This window comes from Castor canadensis, chromosome 11 (assembly GCF_047511655.1).
Source record: "Castor canadensis chromosome 11, mCasCan1.hap1v2, whole genome shotgun sequence".
Lineage (NCBI taxonomy): Eukaryota > Metazoa > Chordata > Mammalia > Rodentia > Castoridae > Castor > Castor canadensis.
Window position 1 is genome coordinate 6,193,801 of NC_133396.1, and position 19,559 is coordinate 6,213,359.

At 53.9% G+C, this 19,559-nt stretch overlaps 1 protein-coding gene and 1 non-coding gene across 2 annotated transcripts in view; one reads left to right on the top strand and one right to left on the bottom strand.

The window, feature by feature from the left end:
• The window catches only part of Myo15b (myosin XVB), a 33,737-nt gene that overhangs the window by 5,184 nt on the left and 8,994 nt on the right, over positions 1–19,559 (bottom strand). Inside the window, exons 15-49 of the mRNA XM_074045143.1 lie at positions 17,777–17,902; positions 16,264–16,341; positions 15,930–16,045; positions 15,793–15,838; positions 15,544–15,668; positions 14,410–14,527; positions 14,074–14,237; positions 10,784–10,877; positions 10,041–10,097; positions 9,674–9,731; positions 9,405–9,535; positions 8,050–8,145; positions 7,712–7,947; positions 7,425–7,603; positions 7,151–7,223; positions 6,624–6,785; positions 6,290–6,390; positions 6,128–6,204; positions 5,938–6,019; positions 5,656–5,754; positions 5,382–5,491; positions 5,087–5,284; positions 4,822–4,903; positions 4,246–4,657; positions 4,071–4,158; positions 3,718–3,937; positions 3,177–3,289; positions 2,918–2,977; positions 1,950–2,025; positions 1,735–1,853; positions 1,404–1,522; positions 1,187–1,328; positions 911–1,022; positions 641–813; positions 86–237 (exon numbers count right to left, since the gene is read on the bottom strand). Of these exons, the coding sequence (XP_073901244.1) occupies positions 86–237; positions 641–813; positions 911–1,022; positions 1,187–1,328; positions 1,404–1,522; positions 1,735–1,853; positions 1,950–2,025; positions 2,918–2,977; positions 3,177–3,289; positions 3,718–3,937; positions 4,071–4,158; positions 4,246–4,657; positions 4,822–4,903; positions 5,087–5,284; positions 5,382–5,491; positions 5,656–5,754; positions 5,938–6,019; positions 6,128–6,204; positions 6,290–6,390; positions 6,624–6,785; positions 7,151–7,223; positions 7,425–7,603; positions 7,712–7,947; positions 8,050–8,145; positions 9,405–9,535; positions 9,674–9,731; positions 10,041–10,097; positions 10,784–10,877; positions 14,074–14,237; positions 14,410–14,527; positions 15,544–15,668; positions 15,793–15,838; positions 15,930–16,045; positions 16,264–16,341; positions 17,777–17,902 (4,394 nt within the window). The remainder of the gene's footprint in view (positions 1–85; positions 238–640; positions 814–910; positions 1,023–1,186; positions 1,329–1,403; positions 1,523–1,734; positions 1,854–1,949; positions 2,026–2,917; positions 2,978–3,176; positions 3,290–3,717; positions 3,938–4,070; positions 4,159–4,245; positions 4,658–4,821; positions 4,904–5,086; positions 5,285–5,381; positions 5,492–5,655; positions 5,755–5,937; positions 6,020–6,127; positions 6,205–6,289; positions 6,391–6,623; positions 6,786–7,150; positions 7,224–7,424; positions 7,604–7,711; positions 7,948–8,049; positions 8,146–9,404; positions 9,536–9,673; positions 9,732–10,040; positions 10,098–10,783; positions 10,878–14,073; positions 14,238–14,409; positions 14,528–15,543; positions 15,669–15,792; positions 15,839–15,929; positions 16,046–16,263; positions 16,342–17,776; positions 17,903–19,559) is intronic.
• Positions 11,793–11,899, top strand: LOC141414250 (U6 spliceosomal RNA). The gene has a single exon (XR_012439312.1). It is a non-coding gene; the product is annotated as a U6 spliceosomal RNA (small nuclear RNA).

Consider the following 19,559-nt stretch of genomic DNA (forward strand, 5'->3'; position numbering starts at 1 on the left):
AGACAGCCCTGCTTGCTCAGCCCTCTGGGCTGTAGAGGGAGTGGTAGGAGTAGTGGCCTTGTGACTCTGGGCAGAGGGCACTCACAAGGTGTGAGACTTCCGGAAGTATCGCAGGGCAAATTCCTGCATGCTGTAGTTGTGGGAGTCAGAGGACAAAGAGGCGTAGGTCATAAAGGAGGGCAGGCTGGTGGGCTCCGAGTTGTCACTTTGTGCTTGGCTCTGGGGACGGGCAGGGTGCTGGGAGCACAGAAAATACGGTACTACCCAAGTGCCCACAAGCCAGAGGCCCTGCCCCAGCACCATTCCCAGTTCCATCCCTACCTGCTCCAGACCCAAGAGGAGTAACACCAGAAGCCAGGAAAGTCAAGACTGTTTATTGAATATCTTCTATGACAGCATTGAACTAAGTACCACATGAAAGCCAGAAGGGTATAGGGCCCATCCCCTGCCCACAGGGGGCTTACAGTCTTGCTGGAGAGACAAGGCAAGAAATCAGGGTAGAGAGGACAGCAACACACCAAGCACGTCCACCAGGCCACAAAGGAGGCTACAGGAGGCAGGCAGTCCCTGAAAGAACCTGGGCCTTTCCTTCCAGCAACTCCTAGATAGGCCTCACCTCTAACTCTCCTGTCTTCCTCACCTCTGAGGCCCTGTCCCACTGAGCTGGATTTGGTTCCCTGAGCTTCGGCTGACTTTTGCGCTGCCAGCTTTTCTTCTGCTCTAGCGAGAAGGAGGGGTCAGGAGCAGCAGCTGGCTGTACCATGTCAGCAGGGAAGAGTCCAGATCGGCCCCCAGCAGAGCCAAATTGCCAACCTAGAAGACATCCCAAAATGGTGGCTCACCCACCTGGCCCCTAAGCCCCTCGGCAGCCTCTGCCAGTGGGATGCCTCTCTGACGGCCCCAGGGATACCTGGCTCCAGAGTGGCCACTGGCAACAGCTGAATGAGGTCCCCACGGTGGAAGCTGAGGAGGCTGTGATCATCGGTGATGTAGCTGCGCAGAGCGATGACATAGCCAGACTCCTGCAGGCAGGGGGGTTGAGTGGGTTGGTGACTCCCTCCACCTTGCATCCTGAGTTTCAGGGATCCAGCCTAAATTCCCAGCTCTACCCCAGGGAAGCCAGACAGGGCAAGATAGCTCCAGGGAGGCTGCCTGCTGCCCCCAGCTCCCACCAGCCCACACTTGCCTTCCTAAGCTCACTCAGGAACTGCTCCACCATAGCCTTGATGGCACTTGCCCGGGCCGTGTGCAGCACCAGCTGCTCGTTCTTCAGTGATAGCTCCAGGATAGAGCTACCCCGGCACTCCACACCCAGCACCTGGGCAAAACTGCACACAGGTTGGGTGCATGAGCTGAGAACCATCTTACAATGCACCCCCAGCCTAGGCTCTGGGCCAGCTCACCTGTAGGAGCAGAGTGTCTTCAACTGGTCTACGTGGAAACTTGGGACTTGGGTCATCTTGAGCAGCCTCAGCCCCCGGTGAGACACACTCAGCAGCTGCACATCGCTGCCACTCTCACCCTGCTAGGAAGATGGATGGGTCACAGGCAGGCTCCTGGATCCTGAGACCACCCAGATGCCCTAGAGCTATGCAGGGGCCGTGGCTGTACTTTTTCTTTCCATTGGCAGCCCCGTCCCAAGCTCTTGTCCCCTCTGCAGAGGACCCATGCCTGTGCACACTAGGCTCCAGACTCAGGGTCACACTCCCTCTCTCTACCCCTTGCATCACTGACCGAGACGGAGAAGATGCGGGAGAAGTAATTGGCCCAGTTGTCCCGAGCAGCCACCACAATGCGCTTCTTGACACTGTCTTCAGCGGTGGCAATGGAGTCCAGGCCCACCTCCAAGTCTCCTGTGGGCCCACACTGTCTTTAGGCCCTCCTGCTCCCAGAGTGCCCTCTATTGGGACAGGCCCAGCCCCAAGCCCTCCAGTTCTCTGAACCCTTACCCAGAAGGCCTTTCATTTTGTGTCTCTCCTCCTGGGAGATCCGGATGCAGGACTCAGCAAAAGTGTCCCGCAGGATCTGGAGGCAGAGCCAAGTGGTCATCACCAAGTCCAGAGGCCAAAGCCCACACCAGAGCAGCCAAGGACGTGCAGGGAGAAAGGGCTGGAGGACCCAGTGGAGGATGCCCCAAACCTGCAGTGCTCATTGGGTCCCACTGGAGGCATGGACGGAAGAGAAAGGGACAGAGTGCTTCCAAGCCCAGGGCCACATCCACGCCAGTGGCTCCCCTCCCTTACCCTCAGCTGCCCTCACTCCTTCCCTTCACCTCTCTGCCCTGAGCCCCTACCAGCTGTTGCCAAATGAGTTCATATTTGTTGTGCACACTGCATGTGCTAGGAGCATGGCTGGCACAAAGAAGGTACTATGTGAGTGTTTGTTAAAGGCAAAATTACTTTTATAATGGAAAATTGCAAGATTTCTAGGCACTGGTGGCTCACATCTGTAATCCTAGCTACTCAGGAGGCAGAGATCAGGAGGATCGAAGTTCAAAGCCAGCCTAGGCAAATAGTTTGTGAGACCCTATCTCAAAAAAAAAAAAAAAAAAAGAAGGAAAAGGATATGCTTCCTAAAAGTACCGAATGTGGCCAAGGGAGGAGAAAGGGAAGGTACTGAAGAATCTGGGGCAGCAGAGGCACGGCCCTAGTAGCAACCAATAGTTGCGGTGTAAACCACTGTGTGTAAAGTACCTCCTGTGTGCACTTTGCTTGTGTCCTCATTCGTAAAGCTTGGTTCATCACGGTCCCTACTTTGTAGGGATGTTGTGAGGCAGGGCTCAGCACACAGTACCCTCTAAGTGCTGGCTATTGTTATGGCCCTCACCCTGGTAGCAACTGGGCCCAGTATTGGGCTAGAGGCTGAGAATGCCTCTATCTGCAGATGTGGCAGGTTGGCAGGTGGGCTAGGCTCTCACCTGCTCGCAGAGAAGGTGGAGGCAATAGGGATGGCTGAAGTTCTCCCGGGGGTAGAACACCTGGAAGAGGCCATAGAGGAGCCAAGATGGCGCTGGTCTGTGCCCTGCTCACACTACCTCTGCCCTTCAAGGCCTAGACTGGAAAACCAGCCTTGAAAAGGTGGGCGGTGAGAAGGGGACACTGGGCTTCCAGGTTGGGAACAGCCTGCCACCTCCTTGCTAGCCCAGAGGCCAGGCTGAGCCCCATCCTCACACCCACCTCCTTGCGTAGGAACACCTTCCAGGGTGCACTGGCGTAAGAGAAGCACACACTGCCAGAGGGCACGAGTAGCTGAGTGGAGATCCCTTGGTCCTCCATACGCTCTGTCAAGGCTGGCAGGAGAAAAGGTGAAGAGTTTCAGGTGAGGGGTTGCCATGGGGTGCAGGAAGCGGAGACCCTCATCTTCGCCTGGTTGTTGCTGCGGCACTCTGGCTCTCCACACAATCTCCTGCCTTCATTTCTGTCTCTAAACTTTTCCTGGTGTCTCCTACCACATCAGCCACAATTGCTAAGTCATCCACAGAGCTATCAGGTCTTCATTGAACACAATATCCTGTGTCAGTCCCTCAGTGCCAGACAGGCCTCTGGGTGCCTAGGTCAGGAACCCAGAAGCCTGGGCTTCATGGCTCCAAAATCCGGAATCCTAAACAGCTGCCCAAAGACATGTGGAGGTAACTTCAGCTACAGGTCCTGAATGGCTATTGGCAGTCCTGACCCACCCTGGTGAGGCCTACTGCACAGGAGATGTGGGGTCCCTCACCACGAGGCTCTGCTGGAGAGGCCCTAGGTTCCTCAGGCAGAGGCAGTGGGGGTGCTGGTGGAGGTGGGGGTACTTGGGCTTTGGATGGATTTGGCCCAAACAGTTCCTGAAGAGGCCCCTGCTTTTCCTTGATGGAGGTGGAGGGCTCAAGTCGAGGCCGGGCCTTGGGTCGAGGAGCCACAGCTGGTGGAGGCCCCTTCCCCAGGTTAGGGGATGGTGTCTGGGAGAGACAGACAAGGTGCGAAGGCTGAGTCTGTAGGATAAAGCCAAGTTTACCCCAAGATTTCTAGACTCCGGAGCAGATTAGCCCATGCCCCAGAAGAGATGGGGAGCCTTCATGGAATGAAACTCACTGATGGGGGCGAGTGAGCACCATTTATCCCCAGCTTGGCCAGAGCTTCATCCTTGGGGTCATTTCTCTTCAGGAAAGTTTTTGGAGGCCTTGTAAGAGAAAGAAGAGGTCACTAAGTCCATGGAGTTATTTTCTGAGAAGCGAGGCAACCCTGACCACCTCCCCGTGGAGCCCACCTGACTGGCTGCACAGGCACAGGCACCGGGGCTGGGCGACTCTGATACATTCGGATGATATTACGAATTTCCTTGCTGGGTTCCGGCCGCTGGGGTGCGGAGTTTGAACTGTGCACTACGGGCGCCCTGCTCTGGCCTGGCCCTGCCTTCTTGTCTGGCTTGACCTCAGCCTCTTTTGCAGCTTTGGCCGCATCTTGTTTCAATGGCTTTTTCACAACTGGGGGAGGAGGAGGGGACGGCACTGACAGGAAGGAAAGATGATCAAACGCTGCACAAGTGCAGGAGCCTGGGGGACCCTGCCTGGCTACCCTACCTGCTGTTGTTTCCTCTTCTTCCTCCTCCGTCTCCTCCCCCTGGGGGATCTGGACCTTGGCTGGAGGCTTCACCTTCTTCACCTTGATCTGCTGTTGCCCTGTGAATGGATCACCCACGATTGCCCAGTAGCTCCACCAGTCTGCCATACTGAGCTCCTAGACAGACCACACTGACTGGGGAAGCAGAGTGCACCCCTCCTCCCCTGGCCAGACTAGGGGTGCTGCCCCAGTTCCCACATGCTACCACCCTGAGCATCCTCACCCATCTTCTGGAAGTAGTCCCGTTTCTGCTGGAAGCTCCTGGGATGCTGGGGCTTGTCTTCAGCATCCTCTGAAGTTTCCTCCTAACAGGAGGGAGAAGTGAAGAGCAGCCCAAGATGGCCACACCCCCACACAACATCCCCCTCCCTCCGATCCCATCTCTGAATCTTCCTGCTCACCCCACCCGGTGTGTCTCATCTCTGCAGCCTGGCATCTGCTCCCCACACCCCTGTCAGGCCACTGTCAGCCTGGCCTTGGCTCCTCACCCTCAAGGAGGCGCCCACTGATTCCAGGTCAGGCTCTGGCTCCTCCCCGGGGGGGGTGGGCTTCTTGAGCTTAGGGGTGATGGCTGAGGGTGGGGCCTGGGAGGCAGCCCCAGAGGCCTGGGATTGGTACTGGCGCTGGCGCTGCTGCGTCTGCTGCTCCAGGGACAGGCTCATAGCCTGGGTAGTCATCTGCTGGGCCTGAGGGGGAAGGGCAGCATCTAGGTAAGAGCCCGGCCCGCCCCACCCTGCACACCTGTCCTCCCCCAGACAGCCCCATGGGCCCTGCCACCCTCACAAGGATCTGCGCCTGCTGGTTGATGAAGTTCTGCTGCTGGACTGCCAGCTGCCGTGTGTCCAGGCTGGAAAGCAGGGGCTGTGACTGTGGCTGTGGTGGCACCATCATGGCTGTGAGAGCAACAGGTGAGTCATGCCAGGTGAAGGCCATTGACAAACTCAATGCTGTTGAATGCCTGCCCCTCTGGACTCCTGGCTGGACCCTCCCTCCTCCAGACCCAGAGCTAGTGGCTGCCCTCCTGAGAAGGGACCCTGGTACCCTTGGCCCAGCTTACCTGGGATGGCAGGGACTGTGCCCATTGCTGGCATCATAGGCATGGGTGCGGGTACCATGGCTGGCTGGTATCCGGGCATCTGCACCACCCCTGAGTACACTAAGGGAACAACGCCCCTCAGGATAGTCCTTACCTAGGACTCACATACCTCCTCCCTCCAGTCCCAGGCAAAGAGGAGCGCCGGCCAGAGTACTCATCCCAGCTGCCTGAGGGGTTCCAGGGCGCAACAGCCTGCGCTGTTGGGTCTGGGAGGCCCTGGAGGAGAATCAGCCTCACACTCACCCACGGGATAGCCCTGCTGTGTGGGTCCAACAGAGCCCCCTCCCTTCATGCGGCTGCTCAGAGCCCAGCCTTGTTCCAGGTCCTGAAGGGACAAAGGTCATAGTTGTCAGAGCTAGAGCCTTGAAAAAATGGAAGGGGCAGCAGAGGCCCCAGAGGACAGGGGTAAGGTGAGGCTGTGTGGGACACTTACACTGAGTCCTGGGGCAAGGGCAGGCTCAAAGAGGTGGTCCAGAAAGCCGTCCAGGTTCCCTGGGGTCCGGCTTTCCCCTGTGGGGCAGAGACAAGTTGTTCCATCTGCCTGGAGCCGCCTGGACACCATTTCCCCGCCTCTGCCAACCTTGATGTGCCTTACCTGTGTGGCTTCTGCTGGGCAGGGTTGGAGCTGGACCTGGAGGGAGTCCTGGAGGCAGTGAAGGGGCCTGGACTCCAGGGGCCGGGGGGATATCCTCAGCTCTGCAAAACACAGTGCATCTAGCTAAAGGAGCTGCCAGAACTTGGAGCGGCACACAAGCTGAGGTGAGATGTGGAAGCTACTGTGGGGGTCACCCCAAGAGATGGGCAGATGCTCAGAAGAAAGGGCTGAGCCTACAGCAGCACCTACACACCATAACATGTGGCAGGGTGCTGTGGGGGCTGCCAGCTGGGGCAGGGGCAGGCCAGGGACAGGAGTGTTGGGCATCACCTACAAGCCAAGGGGAGTGATGGGGTAGCTCTGAGAACCGGCTGGGTCCCCCAAGTCCTCCGTCTGGCCAATCAGGTCCAGCACAAAGTCGCAGCCAGCTAAGTCCTGCCAAGTGTCTCCAGAATGCAGTGACACAGACCAGCCACGGGGGGGCACCTCCAGGCCTCTAAGGGAGACAGTGATATGCAATGAGGGTTGGTCAGTGAGGCAGATGACCATCCTACAAGGGCAAGGAATAGAAGGCAAGCCAAGGGGCGAGACCTAGAGCCTGGCCTCACTCAGCAGCTCAAATGGCTTTCCTATCTGCATGTCACAACTCTTGTAGCTCTGCCACAGTGCGCTCTCATTTCCTGACATGCTGGGTTAGAATCTGGACACAGCCTCTTGTTCACTGCTGCCCATGTTGAATCCACAGTTTGATCCTTACCGACCCTCCCCCAGGGCCCATCCTTGGGCCTTAGGAGGCACATGGCAGGAGAATGGACTGGGAGGACAAGGATGTGACAATGGTTAACGCTGGTCGCAATATACCTGCTCTGTAGGATCCATCCAGCAAACTGCTCTCCAGTGGTCCAGGACTCCACCTCTGCTGAGTAGCACTCCTCTGGAAGGGAGGGGTGGGACCAGGGTGAGGGACAGCAGGGTCCACCATGACAGTAAGGGACAACCCCGAAGGGTTCCAAAACCAGGGCAGAGGGAGAGCAGGGTTACAGAGCAGGAAAACTGAGGCAGGAAGGGGCTTGGGGAGGCAGGACTGGCATCACTGTGGGCCTAGGGAGGCCTCCCCCCAGGAGGTGGCCATCACCGTTGAAGGTGAAGACATCCAGTGCCATGCGGCCCCGCCGCCATCCGGCCTTCCACTCGAGCTGGGTTGGGGGGTGGGCCCGTGAGGCCCCCAAGGCCAGTGGTGTCTGCTCCAGTGCTCCCAGTAGCTTGTGTTGGCACAGTGCCGCCATGCCCCGGGGGGCCTGGTCAGATACAAATCTGTGATGACACAGATGGAGGGGGTCAATCCAACAAGCACAGGGCTCCTGAGAGGTGGGGTGGTGCACAGACACCACTTACCAGGTCCCCACCCACTGGGCTCCTTACTTGAGCAACGGCTTTTGCAGGGCAGGCGTGGGGGGAAAGGCGCTGAGCAGGACGGCCATGAGCGCCCAGCCGCGCTGGCTCTGCTGCTCATCTGGGTTGCGCCAGAGCTGGGTCACAAGCTGACTGAAGAGCTCGTCCCGAAGCCCTGGCCGGCGCTGCCCCTGCCGCACCAGGTATGTGCCCATGGTCTGCTCCTGCCAGGACTGCAGGGATCCATCCCCCAGGAGCCGTAGTATCTAGCAACACAAAGCCAGACCAGGACAAGAGGTGTGGGGGTCCTGCATGCTCTCCCAGCCCCAGCAAGGGCCACCCTGTCCCTTCCCCGCTGTGTCACTCACCACTTTGTTGATCTCCAGGGCATGTTGAGGGTTCTCACCATCTAGCCGTGTAAGGGGTTTGGACAATGGCTGCCCTGGGCTGGGCAGAGATGGCTCCTACAGGGAAGGAGGGTGACAGAACAATCCTAGGGAAACCCTATAGGAATCTGTGCCCCGGGAGAGGGAGAGGGGCTGGTGCATAAAGGCTTCTTAGAAATGCATCCTAATTTCTCTTTAATTAGAAGATTGACACCCATTTTCTATCTAGAAAATATGGAAAATGATTTTTAAAAAGAAAAGAAAAAACACCATTTTCTGGGCATATCGCTACAGGTCTGTAATCCCAGAACTCAGGAGGCGGAGGCAGGAGGATCAGTGTTCAAGGCTAAGGCAGGTGCTGGAGGTACACACCCATAATCCTAGCTACTCAGAAGACAGAGATCAGGAGGATCTCAGTTCAGAAGCCAGCCCAAGCAAATAGTGTATTTCAAAAATACACAACACACAACAAGCTGGTGAGAGGCTGATGGAGGGGGTAAATCCAACTAAGATCTATTTTTAACACATATGTAAATATCACAATGTGTCCTCCTACACAACTATTATATGCTAATAAAATTATAAAAAATAAAGGGCTGGTGGAACAGTTCAAGTGATAGAGTGCCTGCCTAGCAAATGTGAAGCCCTGAGTTCAAACCCCAGAACTGCCAAAAAAAACTATATAGCCAGCCTGGACTACATAGTGAGGCCATATTTCAAAGGAACAAACCTCCACCATTAACTTCCACTGCCAAGGATAACCACAGTTAGCATTTAACCTCCCTTCCTTTGTTTTTGTTTTTTTGTGGAACTAGGGTTTGAACTCAGGGCTTCCATTTGCAAAGCAGGTGCTCTACCACTTGAGCCACATCAGTTCATTTTACTCCGGTTATTTTGGAGATCGGGGGGCGGGGGGGGTCTCACAAACTATTTACCTGGGTTGGCCTTGAACTGCGATCCTCCCTATTTCAGCCTCTCAAGTAGCCTCTCAAGGATTATAGGTGTGAGTCACTGGCGCCAGGCTTGCTTGTTGCTTTTAAACAAAACTGGGATGCTACTATAGGTTTTTGTATTTTACAGCATATCCTGGAAAGTTTCCCTTTCGGTTAAACATTTTTTAGTGACAGAATAATGCCACAGACACAATAAAGTCGTGGTTTCTAACGCTCTATGGTGAGACATTTTGATTTAACAGATATTTTCAGAGCAGTTCAGCTGTACCCACAGTCTCCATGACTACAGAGGGTGGAGAAAGCCGGACGCCACATAAACACCTGCCAGGTGTTGATGTTAGGGAGAAGCTGGGCATCAGGAAGCACTCAGACCTGGTGACCCACCTGGAAGCTGGTGGAGATGAAGCTGGAAAAGGGGAACTGGTCAATGTCCGGCGGCAGGGCCAGGCTGGGCCGGGCGGGAACCTCAGGGGGCATGGACTCCTTGATGCTTCCAGCTAGGACATACTGGTGGCCTGGGAAGGAACACAGGAAGGCAGCCCAGAGACACTCGGGTGCGGTGCCTGAACTGACATCACTTCTACTGTCCCCATCCACCACCAGCCAGGAGCAGAGCCTCCACAGACTCAGAGATGGGGAGTAGTAAGACTTACCTTCTGCTGTTCTCAGCATGGTGGCCAGCTCAGCTGGGATCTCCAAGCGCCCTAGATCCTGGTGGAGAGGGCCAAGTTACCAGGAATGAAGGGAGTTAGTGTCCCTCCCCATATCCCGGATGATAAACCTCCCCTCCCAAGACCAAGGACTCTGGTTCTGGGCACTTAAATGAGCAGAGCCCTCAAAACTCCTCCAAGGGAAACCAAGAGCAATGGAGAGCCACAGGTACCCCAGACCTCTGCTCAGGTGGCACCTGAGGGACAGGACTCTTGGCAGCATCCCTGTCTCCCCACCGTCCCCCAAGCTGTGCCAGCTTTAGGAAATTCTTACTCCATGTACAACCCCTTTTGCTTCCAGGCCACCTACCATACTTGGCACTTTCTCCCAGGCCTCGCCGTTGTGCTGACCACCCCAGTGCCCAAGCTGTGAGGGAAACACAGGAAGAACTGATGTCCCCGTAAGGAGCCACCAGGAACCTCCCAGCAGCACCTCCCCAACTCCACAGGTCAGTGTCCTCTCCTGCCCCCAGGAGGCCTTGATGCTAGCAAAGGAACAACACAGACCCAGAGGGGTCAGCTGCCACATGGGTGGTCTGTTCTCACCCACCTCCCATCCTCCAGAGCTCTCACCAGTCTCTGTGCTGTGGACGTCACTGCCCGTCTGCTGGGGCACCGGGAACAGGCCAGGAAGAAGGGAAGAAATGGTCCCAGGGGACAAAGTCCAGCCAGGGAGGGGCCAGGGAGGGGGGGAGTGTGTGGGCACTGACCTTTGAGCTGCTTTATAGTCCTTAAATTGGAGTCATTGGGCAAGAAGAGGAGCAGAAGGGACTGGGACGGGGGCTGGAGGAGATGGAAGGACCCCCAGGTGAAAGGGGGTCGCCAGGATCTGGGGCTTTGGTAGGATGAAGAAAGACAGTGGCCTCCCAGCCTGCCCTGGGCAGACAGAGGGGAATGGGAGGAGCTCAGCCAGGAATGGTCTTGGGGGCCTCAGTCCCTGTGAGGTTCGGCTAAGAGGAGAAATGTCCTGGGGAGTCATCCCACTTGGCCGGCCAAGGCTGCCTGGCTTCTACCCTGAGCCTCCCCAGTCCACCAGCCCCTCTACCCACTCACCTGCAGCCTCTGCCGTCTCTGGAGCAGGGGCTGAGCCACCAGGAGGACAGTGTTCAGCTGTCCCAGAGCTGCTCGCCTCCGGCGGTATCGCTTCCTGGAGGCCATGGGAGTGATGAGGGGGATGAGGCTCCAAACTTACACCTTCCGCCTGGCACCTGAATCCCCTGAGTCTGGACATTAACGTAAACACTGACTCTGCACTGGCAAAGGCCACTGATGCTTACAGAAGCAACAGGAAAGAGCAGGACACTATGAAAGAACGGGTAAATGGAGCGACTGTGTAGTAAAAGGAATTAAGACCTGACTCTGGACCTGGACTACTACTGGGTTCAAGTCATTTTCTCCTAATTACTCACTGTGACCTTGGGGTAAATTATCTGTCTGTGTTATATTGTAAAAGCAGAGTTTGTAAAATTGAAAACTGTTATCACTGAAAATCTAATAAGTCAGGTGCTGGTGGCGCATCCTTGTAATCCTAGCTACTTGGGAGGCTGAGATAGGGAAGATTGAGGTTTGAGGCCAGACCAGGCAAATAATTCATGAGACTCCATCTCCAAAAAAAAAAAAAGCCAGAGCAAAATGGACTGGAGGTATGGCTCAAGTGGTAGAGCGCCTGCTTTACAAGTGTGAAGTCCTGAGTTCACACCTCAGTCCTATCAAAAGAAGGAAGGAAGGAAGGAGGAAAAATGTAGTAGGAGATAGATCCTACAAGAGGGAAGCTGCAGGTAGAATATCTTTGAGAATCTTTCTGCTATGACAGGACCAGGTTCATCAAAGAACGAGTCCTGGGCAGGATAAACATTTAAGGTCTGGGGGCTCAAGTGATAGAGCACCCGCTAGCAAGCATGAGGCCCTGAGTTCAAACTCCAGTGCTGCCAAACAAAAAACCAACCTCTAAAAATGCACCTAAACAGCTAGAGATGTAGTTCAGTGATAGAGCACTTCCTACAAGGTGTGAGGCCCTGGATTTAATTCCTAGCACCACAAAGATAAATAAAATGAATCTACAGTGCTAGCTTCGGCAGCACACATACTAAAATTGGAACAATACAGAGAAGATTAGCATGGCCCCTGTGCAAGGATGACATGAAAATTCGTGAAGCGTTCCATATTTTTGAGCACACAGGGAGGAATGAAGATAGGCAAGAAACCCAAAAAAACCAAGATAGCATTTGATGTCCTCAATGCAAAGGAACTAATGCAGAAACTTTAAAGTGACAGAGGCCAATAGGAAAAGGGAACCAGGAACTAGAGAAAAGGTTAGTTCAAGAAGAATTAACTTAGAAGGTAACACACACACATAGGAAATCAATTCAAGTCAACTCCCTGTATAGCTATCCTTATCTCAACTAGCAAAAACCCTTGGTTCTTCCTATTATTGCTTATACTCTCTCTTCAACAAAATTAGAGATAAGGGCAAAATAGTTTCTGCCGGGTAGTGAGGGGGTGGGGGGAGAGGGAGAGGGCAGGGGGAGAGGGAGGGGGTGGGGGAATGGGGGAAGAAATGACCCAAGCATTGTATGCACATATGAATAAAAGAAATTTAAAAAATGAATCTACAATGTTCATGCACAAAAGGACACTGTAGAGAGGGAGAGAAGACAGCCCACAGGATAGGAAGCCATTTGCATGACGTGTGATAGTGGCTTACTAGCCAGAAACTGTAAGGCACTCCTAGGGCCCAGCCACAGACAACCCAATTAAACCGGGCCGAGGACCTCAACAGACACTTCCACAATGGCTAAGCAGCATGTGAAATGTGTTCATTTCTCTAGTCACCAGAGAAATGCAAATCAAAACCATGAGATCCCATTTCACACTCACTCGGTGGCTACAGTTTTAAAAACAGGAAATAGCAAGTATTGGCAAGGATGTAGATATACACCACCAGTAGAATTATGAACTGAGGCAGTCACTGCGGGAAACGGCTTGATGGTTCCTCAAAAAAGACAAGCATAAGGCCAGGCATGGTGGCTCACGTCTGTAATCCCAGCTACTCAAGAGGCAGAGATAGGAGGATGGCGGTTCAAGACCAGCTCAGGCAAAAAGTTAGAAAGACCGCTTCCATCTCAACAAAAGGAGTTGGGCATGGTAAAACACACCTGTCATCCAGCTATGCAGGAAATGTAAGTAAGAAAATTGTCCAGGCTGGCCTGGACAAAAGCCCTATCTCAAGAATAACCAAAGCAAAAGGGACTATGGGTGTGGCTCAAGCAGTAGAGCAGCTGCCTAACAAGTTTAAGGCCCTGAGTTCAAAAATCCCAGTACCACCACCAAAAAAAAAAAAATTCACTTCTAAGTACGGGCTCTAGACATTTGAAATAAAAGACTAGCACAGATGCTTGTACACCCATACTTACAAACAACAAAACATCCCAAATACCCATTGACAGGTGAACAGGTAAATAATACGTAGTCAACCCATCTGATGGAATATTATTGAGCCATGAAAAGAAAGTTCTGATACATGCTACAACACGGACGAACTTTGAAAACATTATGCTAAGTAAAAGAAACTAGTAAAGTAAACTAAAAAAGGAAAAATTATATAAGTTGACTGACATGAAACATCCAAAATAGGCGAATCCAAAGTCCATTGGAAGGGCCAGGTGGTGGGGATAGGAAGTTACTGCTCAGTGGGTACTGAGTTTTGGAACTAGGCGTCTCTGGTGTTCTTCACCATGGCAGTCTTCCCTTTATCCTCAGTCCTTGGGATGATCAGTGTCTGGTTTACTGTCTGAGTCTAACTCCCCAACTAGCCTGGCAAGTACCACCCTTGCCACCTTCATCCTGTCATCAGCATCTGGCCAGGTTAGATGGAGCCCGTGGCCAGCTAGCGGTTGTTGGATGAATGAGTGAAGTCAGCTGTTAAGGTTCAACAGGAGTTGATGAGATTAGTAAGAACTGGCTAGGAAAGATAGTGTTATAGGACCGAGAAGTTCAAAAGTATAAAAGTCAGGCTGAAATCAAGGCTGACCTGACACAACCTGACTTTTACTGTGAAAGGATGGTTCTTATTGCAGATTGGAGAACAGACCAGAAGAGAAGCGATCAAGGAGTCAGAACAGCAGGTTCAGGTGGCCCCAGCAGTAATGAGCTTTTGGGGTCTGGGGGATTCAGCAGAGGCCACGTGGGTACTAGTAGGAATGCAGTCAAGGAGAGTTCAGAGCTGGAGGGATGGCACTGGTGGCCTTGAGACTCCCCAACTCCCCAACTCTGCCCCACCACCTTGGGGAGTTGCCCACGGTTTCACCCACCCACTTCAGCCCTTGGCTCCAGCACCTGCCCACCTGGCCTGGAGTCCACGCACACGAGCCTGCATCCGGGCCAGGAGGCGGAGGCGTTGGCGGGAGATGCAGGCACGGAGGCCGCGGTGCAGGGTGAGCAGGGCCTGGGAGCGCCGCTGGGCCCAGAGCTGCTCCAGCTGCTGCCTGCCCTGTTCCCGCAGCAGGACCTGTGGACAGAGGCCAGACATGGGGGTCGGGGCCTGCCTGCTCTTCTCCTCTGGTCTCAGCCCCCTCCCTTCCAGCCGCACAGTCTACCCTGAGGTGCCCAGGACAGCCAGCCACCCAGCCTTACTCCATCCGCCCTCCATCTGTCCTGTATGTGTGGACACAGGCACCCACCTGAGTGACTCCAAGGTGATAGAACCGTGACCCAGCCCCCAACACCTGGCTGAGGATGGCACCACACTTCTCCCGGTCAGAGGGATCTTCCTGTTCCTCTGTCCCTAGGGTTCGGAACCTGTCCCAGGGACACAGAGCCAAGGTCAGCACAGCAAAGACTTGTTTGACATCTTAGTTTCAGGATCATTCAATTTGGGAAGGTCTATTAAGGTCAAGTGCTCAGTGAACTGGGCAGAGGGCCTCTGATGGTGCCACAAGCCCTGTTGTGGGCAGTGGGAGTGACAGGAACATGACCTTGTGGCTTCCATCTGTCCTGGGTGTCCAGCACACCCAACACATGGGTCTCAAGGCCTGACTGTGGAAGAAGGGGGGCAGAGAACAGCAGGGGCAGGCCATAGACCCAGTAGGGGCTGGGAGGACAAGTGCACCCCAATCTCCCCCCACCCAGCCTTGGCTGGGGCTCAGAGCTTCCTGGACAAAGTGACAATTGCTGTGGCTGGTAAGTGTCCAGAAGGGCAGAGACAGAGTCTTCCCTGTCTGGCCTTCCCAGCTGCTGGCTCAAGGACACAAACACCTTGGGCTCGGCCCCTCAGCCAGGCTGTCCCCAGGCCAAAGCCATCACAGGAAAGGGGCTGCTAGGACCCAGGTGAGGTGGCCCTTCAGAGGGTTTCCAGGACACCGTGCAGCTCCTAGCCAAGGCCAAACAGGCCAACAACAACATGGAGTCAGCAGCTTTCTTCGAAGCTTCCCCAAGCACAGCCCTTCTCCTCGCTGTGACATGATAACTGGCTGCTCCCCATGGCTGCCGCAGTGTCATCTGCCCCAGTGTCTTCTGCCCCAGTGTCATCGGCCTGCCCTCCTCCCCTCTGCAAGGTTCTGCTCTGTTCTCTTCACTCCCCATCTCATGACTTCTGTCAACATTTCCTGAACACCTCCCGTGTCCAGGGTGGCAGTGCCCCACCTGGTCTCAGCCAGGGCACTGATACCCAAGGGGCTTGCTAGATGGAGGAGCAGCGGTGAGTAGAGAGAGAGAGAAAGAAGAAAAAGAAGGCAGGAGGACTGGAAGCCAGGCCTGGGGTCCTGAGAAAAGTGGGACCCACTCCCCCAGGAGAGAGCCTCACCCCGGGGCCCTACCTGGCCAGGAAAGCCTGGAAGGGCATGCGCACAGGGAAGTGGGCGCTGCGGGTGCGCACAGCCTCCAGGACACCGGCCTGGTGCAGCTGCTCTGCCACGTGCCCCACATCGAAGAGGCCTGGGAGCTGTGGCCAGAGACAGAACCAGCGAGAAGTGGAGTCAAGGGGTTTAGGACTGAGGGTGAGGGACCGAGCAGGGCAGGGTACGAAGAGTTCCAGGACCTGGTGAGGGTCATGGGGGGGGGGTCACCTTTCCAGGGTTGGGGTTGATGCACTGGATGCAGTAGAGGCGACTCCTGCTGCGTGGGAGGGGGAGAAAGGTCACTGAGCACAGACCAGCCCCCTCATCCAGCTCCCTAGGGTCCCATGAGGGGACAACATTCTTACCTGCCCAGCTGTGCTAGGAGGTCCCCCAAGGACTGCCGAAAGTGAGAGGCCAGTGTGGGTTTGCCTTGCCCTCTCTCCGCCAGGGACTCTGCTCCCTGGAACAGGCTGCCCACCAGCTGCAGGGCAAAGAGGGGACTGAGCCCATGCCCATCTCTGGCCTGCCTACCCCTCCCCCAGCTGCTGCCAACTCTTGAGGAGCAGGCAGGCATCCAGACCCTGGCATGCTTAGCCCACTGTCCGGGGTGCCTGGGACCAGCCCCTTGGGTAAGAGTATAGGGGGACAAGGACAGGATGGGGGCAGATGTACAGGCAACCGGGAGGGCTGCCAGAGCACCTGCAGCTGGCTTTGACCGAGCATCTCCACCACGGCGGGGTCCAGGTGATCCCGGTTCCTGTGTAAAAACTTGTGGGCCTGCAAGCAGGACATGGGACATGGGATGTGGGAAGCGGGGTGGGGGGAGCCAGGCAAAGCCAGGTCAGGTGTAGGCGAGTGTTGTGAAAGACCACCCTGTCGTGAGCCCAGCCTCTTACCCACCTAGGGCCGCCTACTGGATTTGCTATTTCTTTCCACCCATCTCCCCACTCCTTGTCAAAACCATCTGGTGGCTTTAGGACATGGTTTCCTATCTAGTAGAGCAAATGCCTCCTCTTCTTCTGCTTTTTCAATATTTTATTGATCACCCCTTGCGTTTCTTTTCCAGTGAAAACCTAGAATAATTTTATCAAAACTCATTCCCCACCATTTTTTTTTTTTTTTTTTTGGTGGGACTGGGGTTTGAACTCAGGGCTTCACACTTTCAAAGCAGGTGCTCTGCCACCTGAGCCACACCTCCAGCCCATCCTCACCATTTTTAGTTGCTTAATTTGCAGTGCTGGGGATTGAACCCACGGCCTTGTGCACACACAGAGCTACAGTCCCACCTCTTATTTTTTTTGAGACAGGGTCTTGTTGTTCAGCTCAGGCTGACCTTGAACTTGAGCTCCTCCTGCCTCAGTCTCCCAAGTGCTGGGATTACAGATGTGCATCACCATGCCTGGTACCACTGGGGTTTTGACAGGAATTGCATTATTTTTCCCAGTTAGGCAGGAACTGACCGTATTAAGGCTGATATTCAGTCTAATATTTTGGATTTTTCTTGGTGCTGGGAATTGAACACAGGGCCTCACATGTGCTAGGCAAGCTTTCTACCACTGAGCTACCTCTCCAGCTCCCATGATTTTCTTTTTGCCAACTCCTTGTATCTCTTCCCTCTTTCGGGGAGCGGGGTGAGGTGTCCTCTACAATCACAGCATGCTACCTCCTCCAGGGAGCCTTCCATGACTCTCTCTATCTCAAATCCACCACATGGTCCTTCCCTTATTGAGCAGGCCCCCTCCCCTCAGCAGCTCTCCTCCTGGGTCAGGTGTTTGTTCTCCCTGGCAGACGTGAAACTTATTAAGTGAGTCCATTTAATAAGCACCTACCAGGAGCCAGGATTACTGAACTTAATCCTCCTACACTGTTGTAGGACAGATTTCTGTGGCCATTTTACAGATGAGAAAAGGGAGGCCCAGAAGGCAAAGTAAATTGTGAGGGTACTCAGACCCAGTTCCCAGGCTCCTGGTCTGTCCACTGTGTCTGGAGGTTCCCAAGGCTTTGACTCCTCCACCCCATAATCCTCAGACAGAAATCGGTCTTACTCCGAAGTGGGTGGGGCCTGTGGCCCATCTAGGGACCCACAGTCACACCTCGAAAGGGACCTCCCCTTAGTCACTTCTCTCACCTGTAGGTGACTCAGCTTGGGAGGGACACTAAGGTCATTTTGCCTCACTGATTCACCCTGCAGTCTGTCCCCGAGATCAGATACCTGGTAGGTGACAGTCCCAGCAAAGTGCTGCACCATGAAGATAGGAAGGGGCAGCTGGGGTTTGGTGTAGCTCGGGTTGTCACCATGGTGATAGTGGCACTTCTGGAGGAAGGTGTGGTCCGTGGCCTGATAAGGAGACAAGTCACACTTCCCTTAAGCATTGTACGTGCCACTCCCCGCCTGGACAGCGGTCTGTCCCTGTGACCCCAGCACCTCCCACCTTGAACAGAGGGGAGCTTGATTTTTGTCCCCAAAATAACTTCTCCCTCAGATGGAAAGCCACTCCGTATTGGAGTCCTAATAAAGGGTTTCTCTCTCTTTCTCTCTCTTTTCCTCCCCCTCTCAGTGACTTAATGTCCTCATTTTAAACAACCAAGTACTATTTGAGAAAGTCTTGGTAGCCTCTTGCCCAGGAGTCGCCTCAGCCAGCCCCAGACTGGGAGGCTCACGGAGGAGGCTGGGAGGATGTGGGATGGAGGTGAGAGGAAATGGGGTCCTGGGGCTTTAAGACAGAGGTTGCTATCATCTCTGGGAGTAAGGTCCCCAAAATTCCAGCCTCTAACCAAGTCTTTAAGGGTCTCTTTCAACATGTAACACAGGTGAGAGGTTATTTTACGCAGCCAGAGAGCAAACACTCAAGGATGAAACTTCAGCCTTCCTGCTCACGCAAATGAGCTCTCACAATTCCAGGGCCACACCCACCTCAGGCTGGACAAGGGCCAGGTAACACAGACTTAAAGGGGACTCAAGCCTCCTATTTATGCTTCTGTGTAGTTGGGATTACAGTGTGAACTACCATACTCAGCCATTGATTTCGATGGGATCTTGATTTTTGCCAGGACTGGTCTCTAAACACCAGTCCTGGAATTACAAGCATGAGCTACCGTGCTCAACTTTGTGTCACATTTTAATAAAACTTTATAGAATGTTTTATGCTCACACATTATGTATCTAGTAAGGAATTTAAAAAATGCATGCGTACTAATAAATGAATGTCAGGCTGAAGGTGTGGCTCAAGTGGTAGAGCACTTGCCTAGCAAGCAGGAAGACCTGAGCTCAAATCCCAGTGCCGCCAAAAAAAAGGTAAATGTTGTTATGTTGCATATTAATGGAAAGTGTTACATTAATATGTAATACTTTAGTATGTCAGGATCTATTATGTATTAACAATTACATGTTATATTAATATTACAGTGACCAATAAACTATTATAATTACACATTTGATTATTTTGCCATTACCTCCAACTAGGACCATGTGGCTTGTCTTACATTTGGGATCATTATTTTGCTCCCACAGCATTCCTGCTCCACCTTCCAGCCTCAATTCCCAAAGGAGGCCTGGGCCCCACACATGTGCTGTGGCCCCACAAATCCACCCCCAAAGCCACATAGGGGGATTTGATATTTGCTTCAGTGTTGGGGATTGAACCCAGAGCCTTGCATGTCTCTGCCATTGAGCGGCAGCCCCTCTTGTTTTCTTTCTTCTCCATCTCCTCCTCCTCCTCCTTTTTTGTTTGAGACAGGATCTCTATGTGTTGCCCAAGCTGGTCTCAAACCCCAGAGTTTAAGTGATCTTCCTGCCTCAGCTTCCCAAGTGCTGGGTGGGACTACAGGTGTGAACCATGATGCCTGGCTCTTTTTTTTTTAATTAATATTTTTCTCCTGCTACACTGAAGACTCCAAGAGGCAAAGGACTAAGACTACGCTTGCTCATCTTTTATCCTTAGAATAGTTGTTGTCACACAAATTCCTTCCTTCCCTCCCTCCTCCCTCCTTCCTTC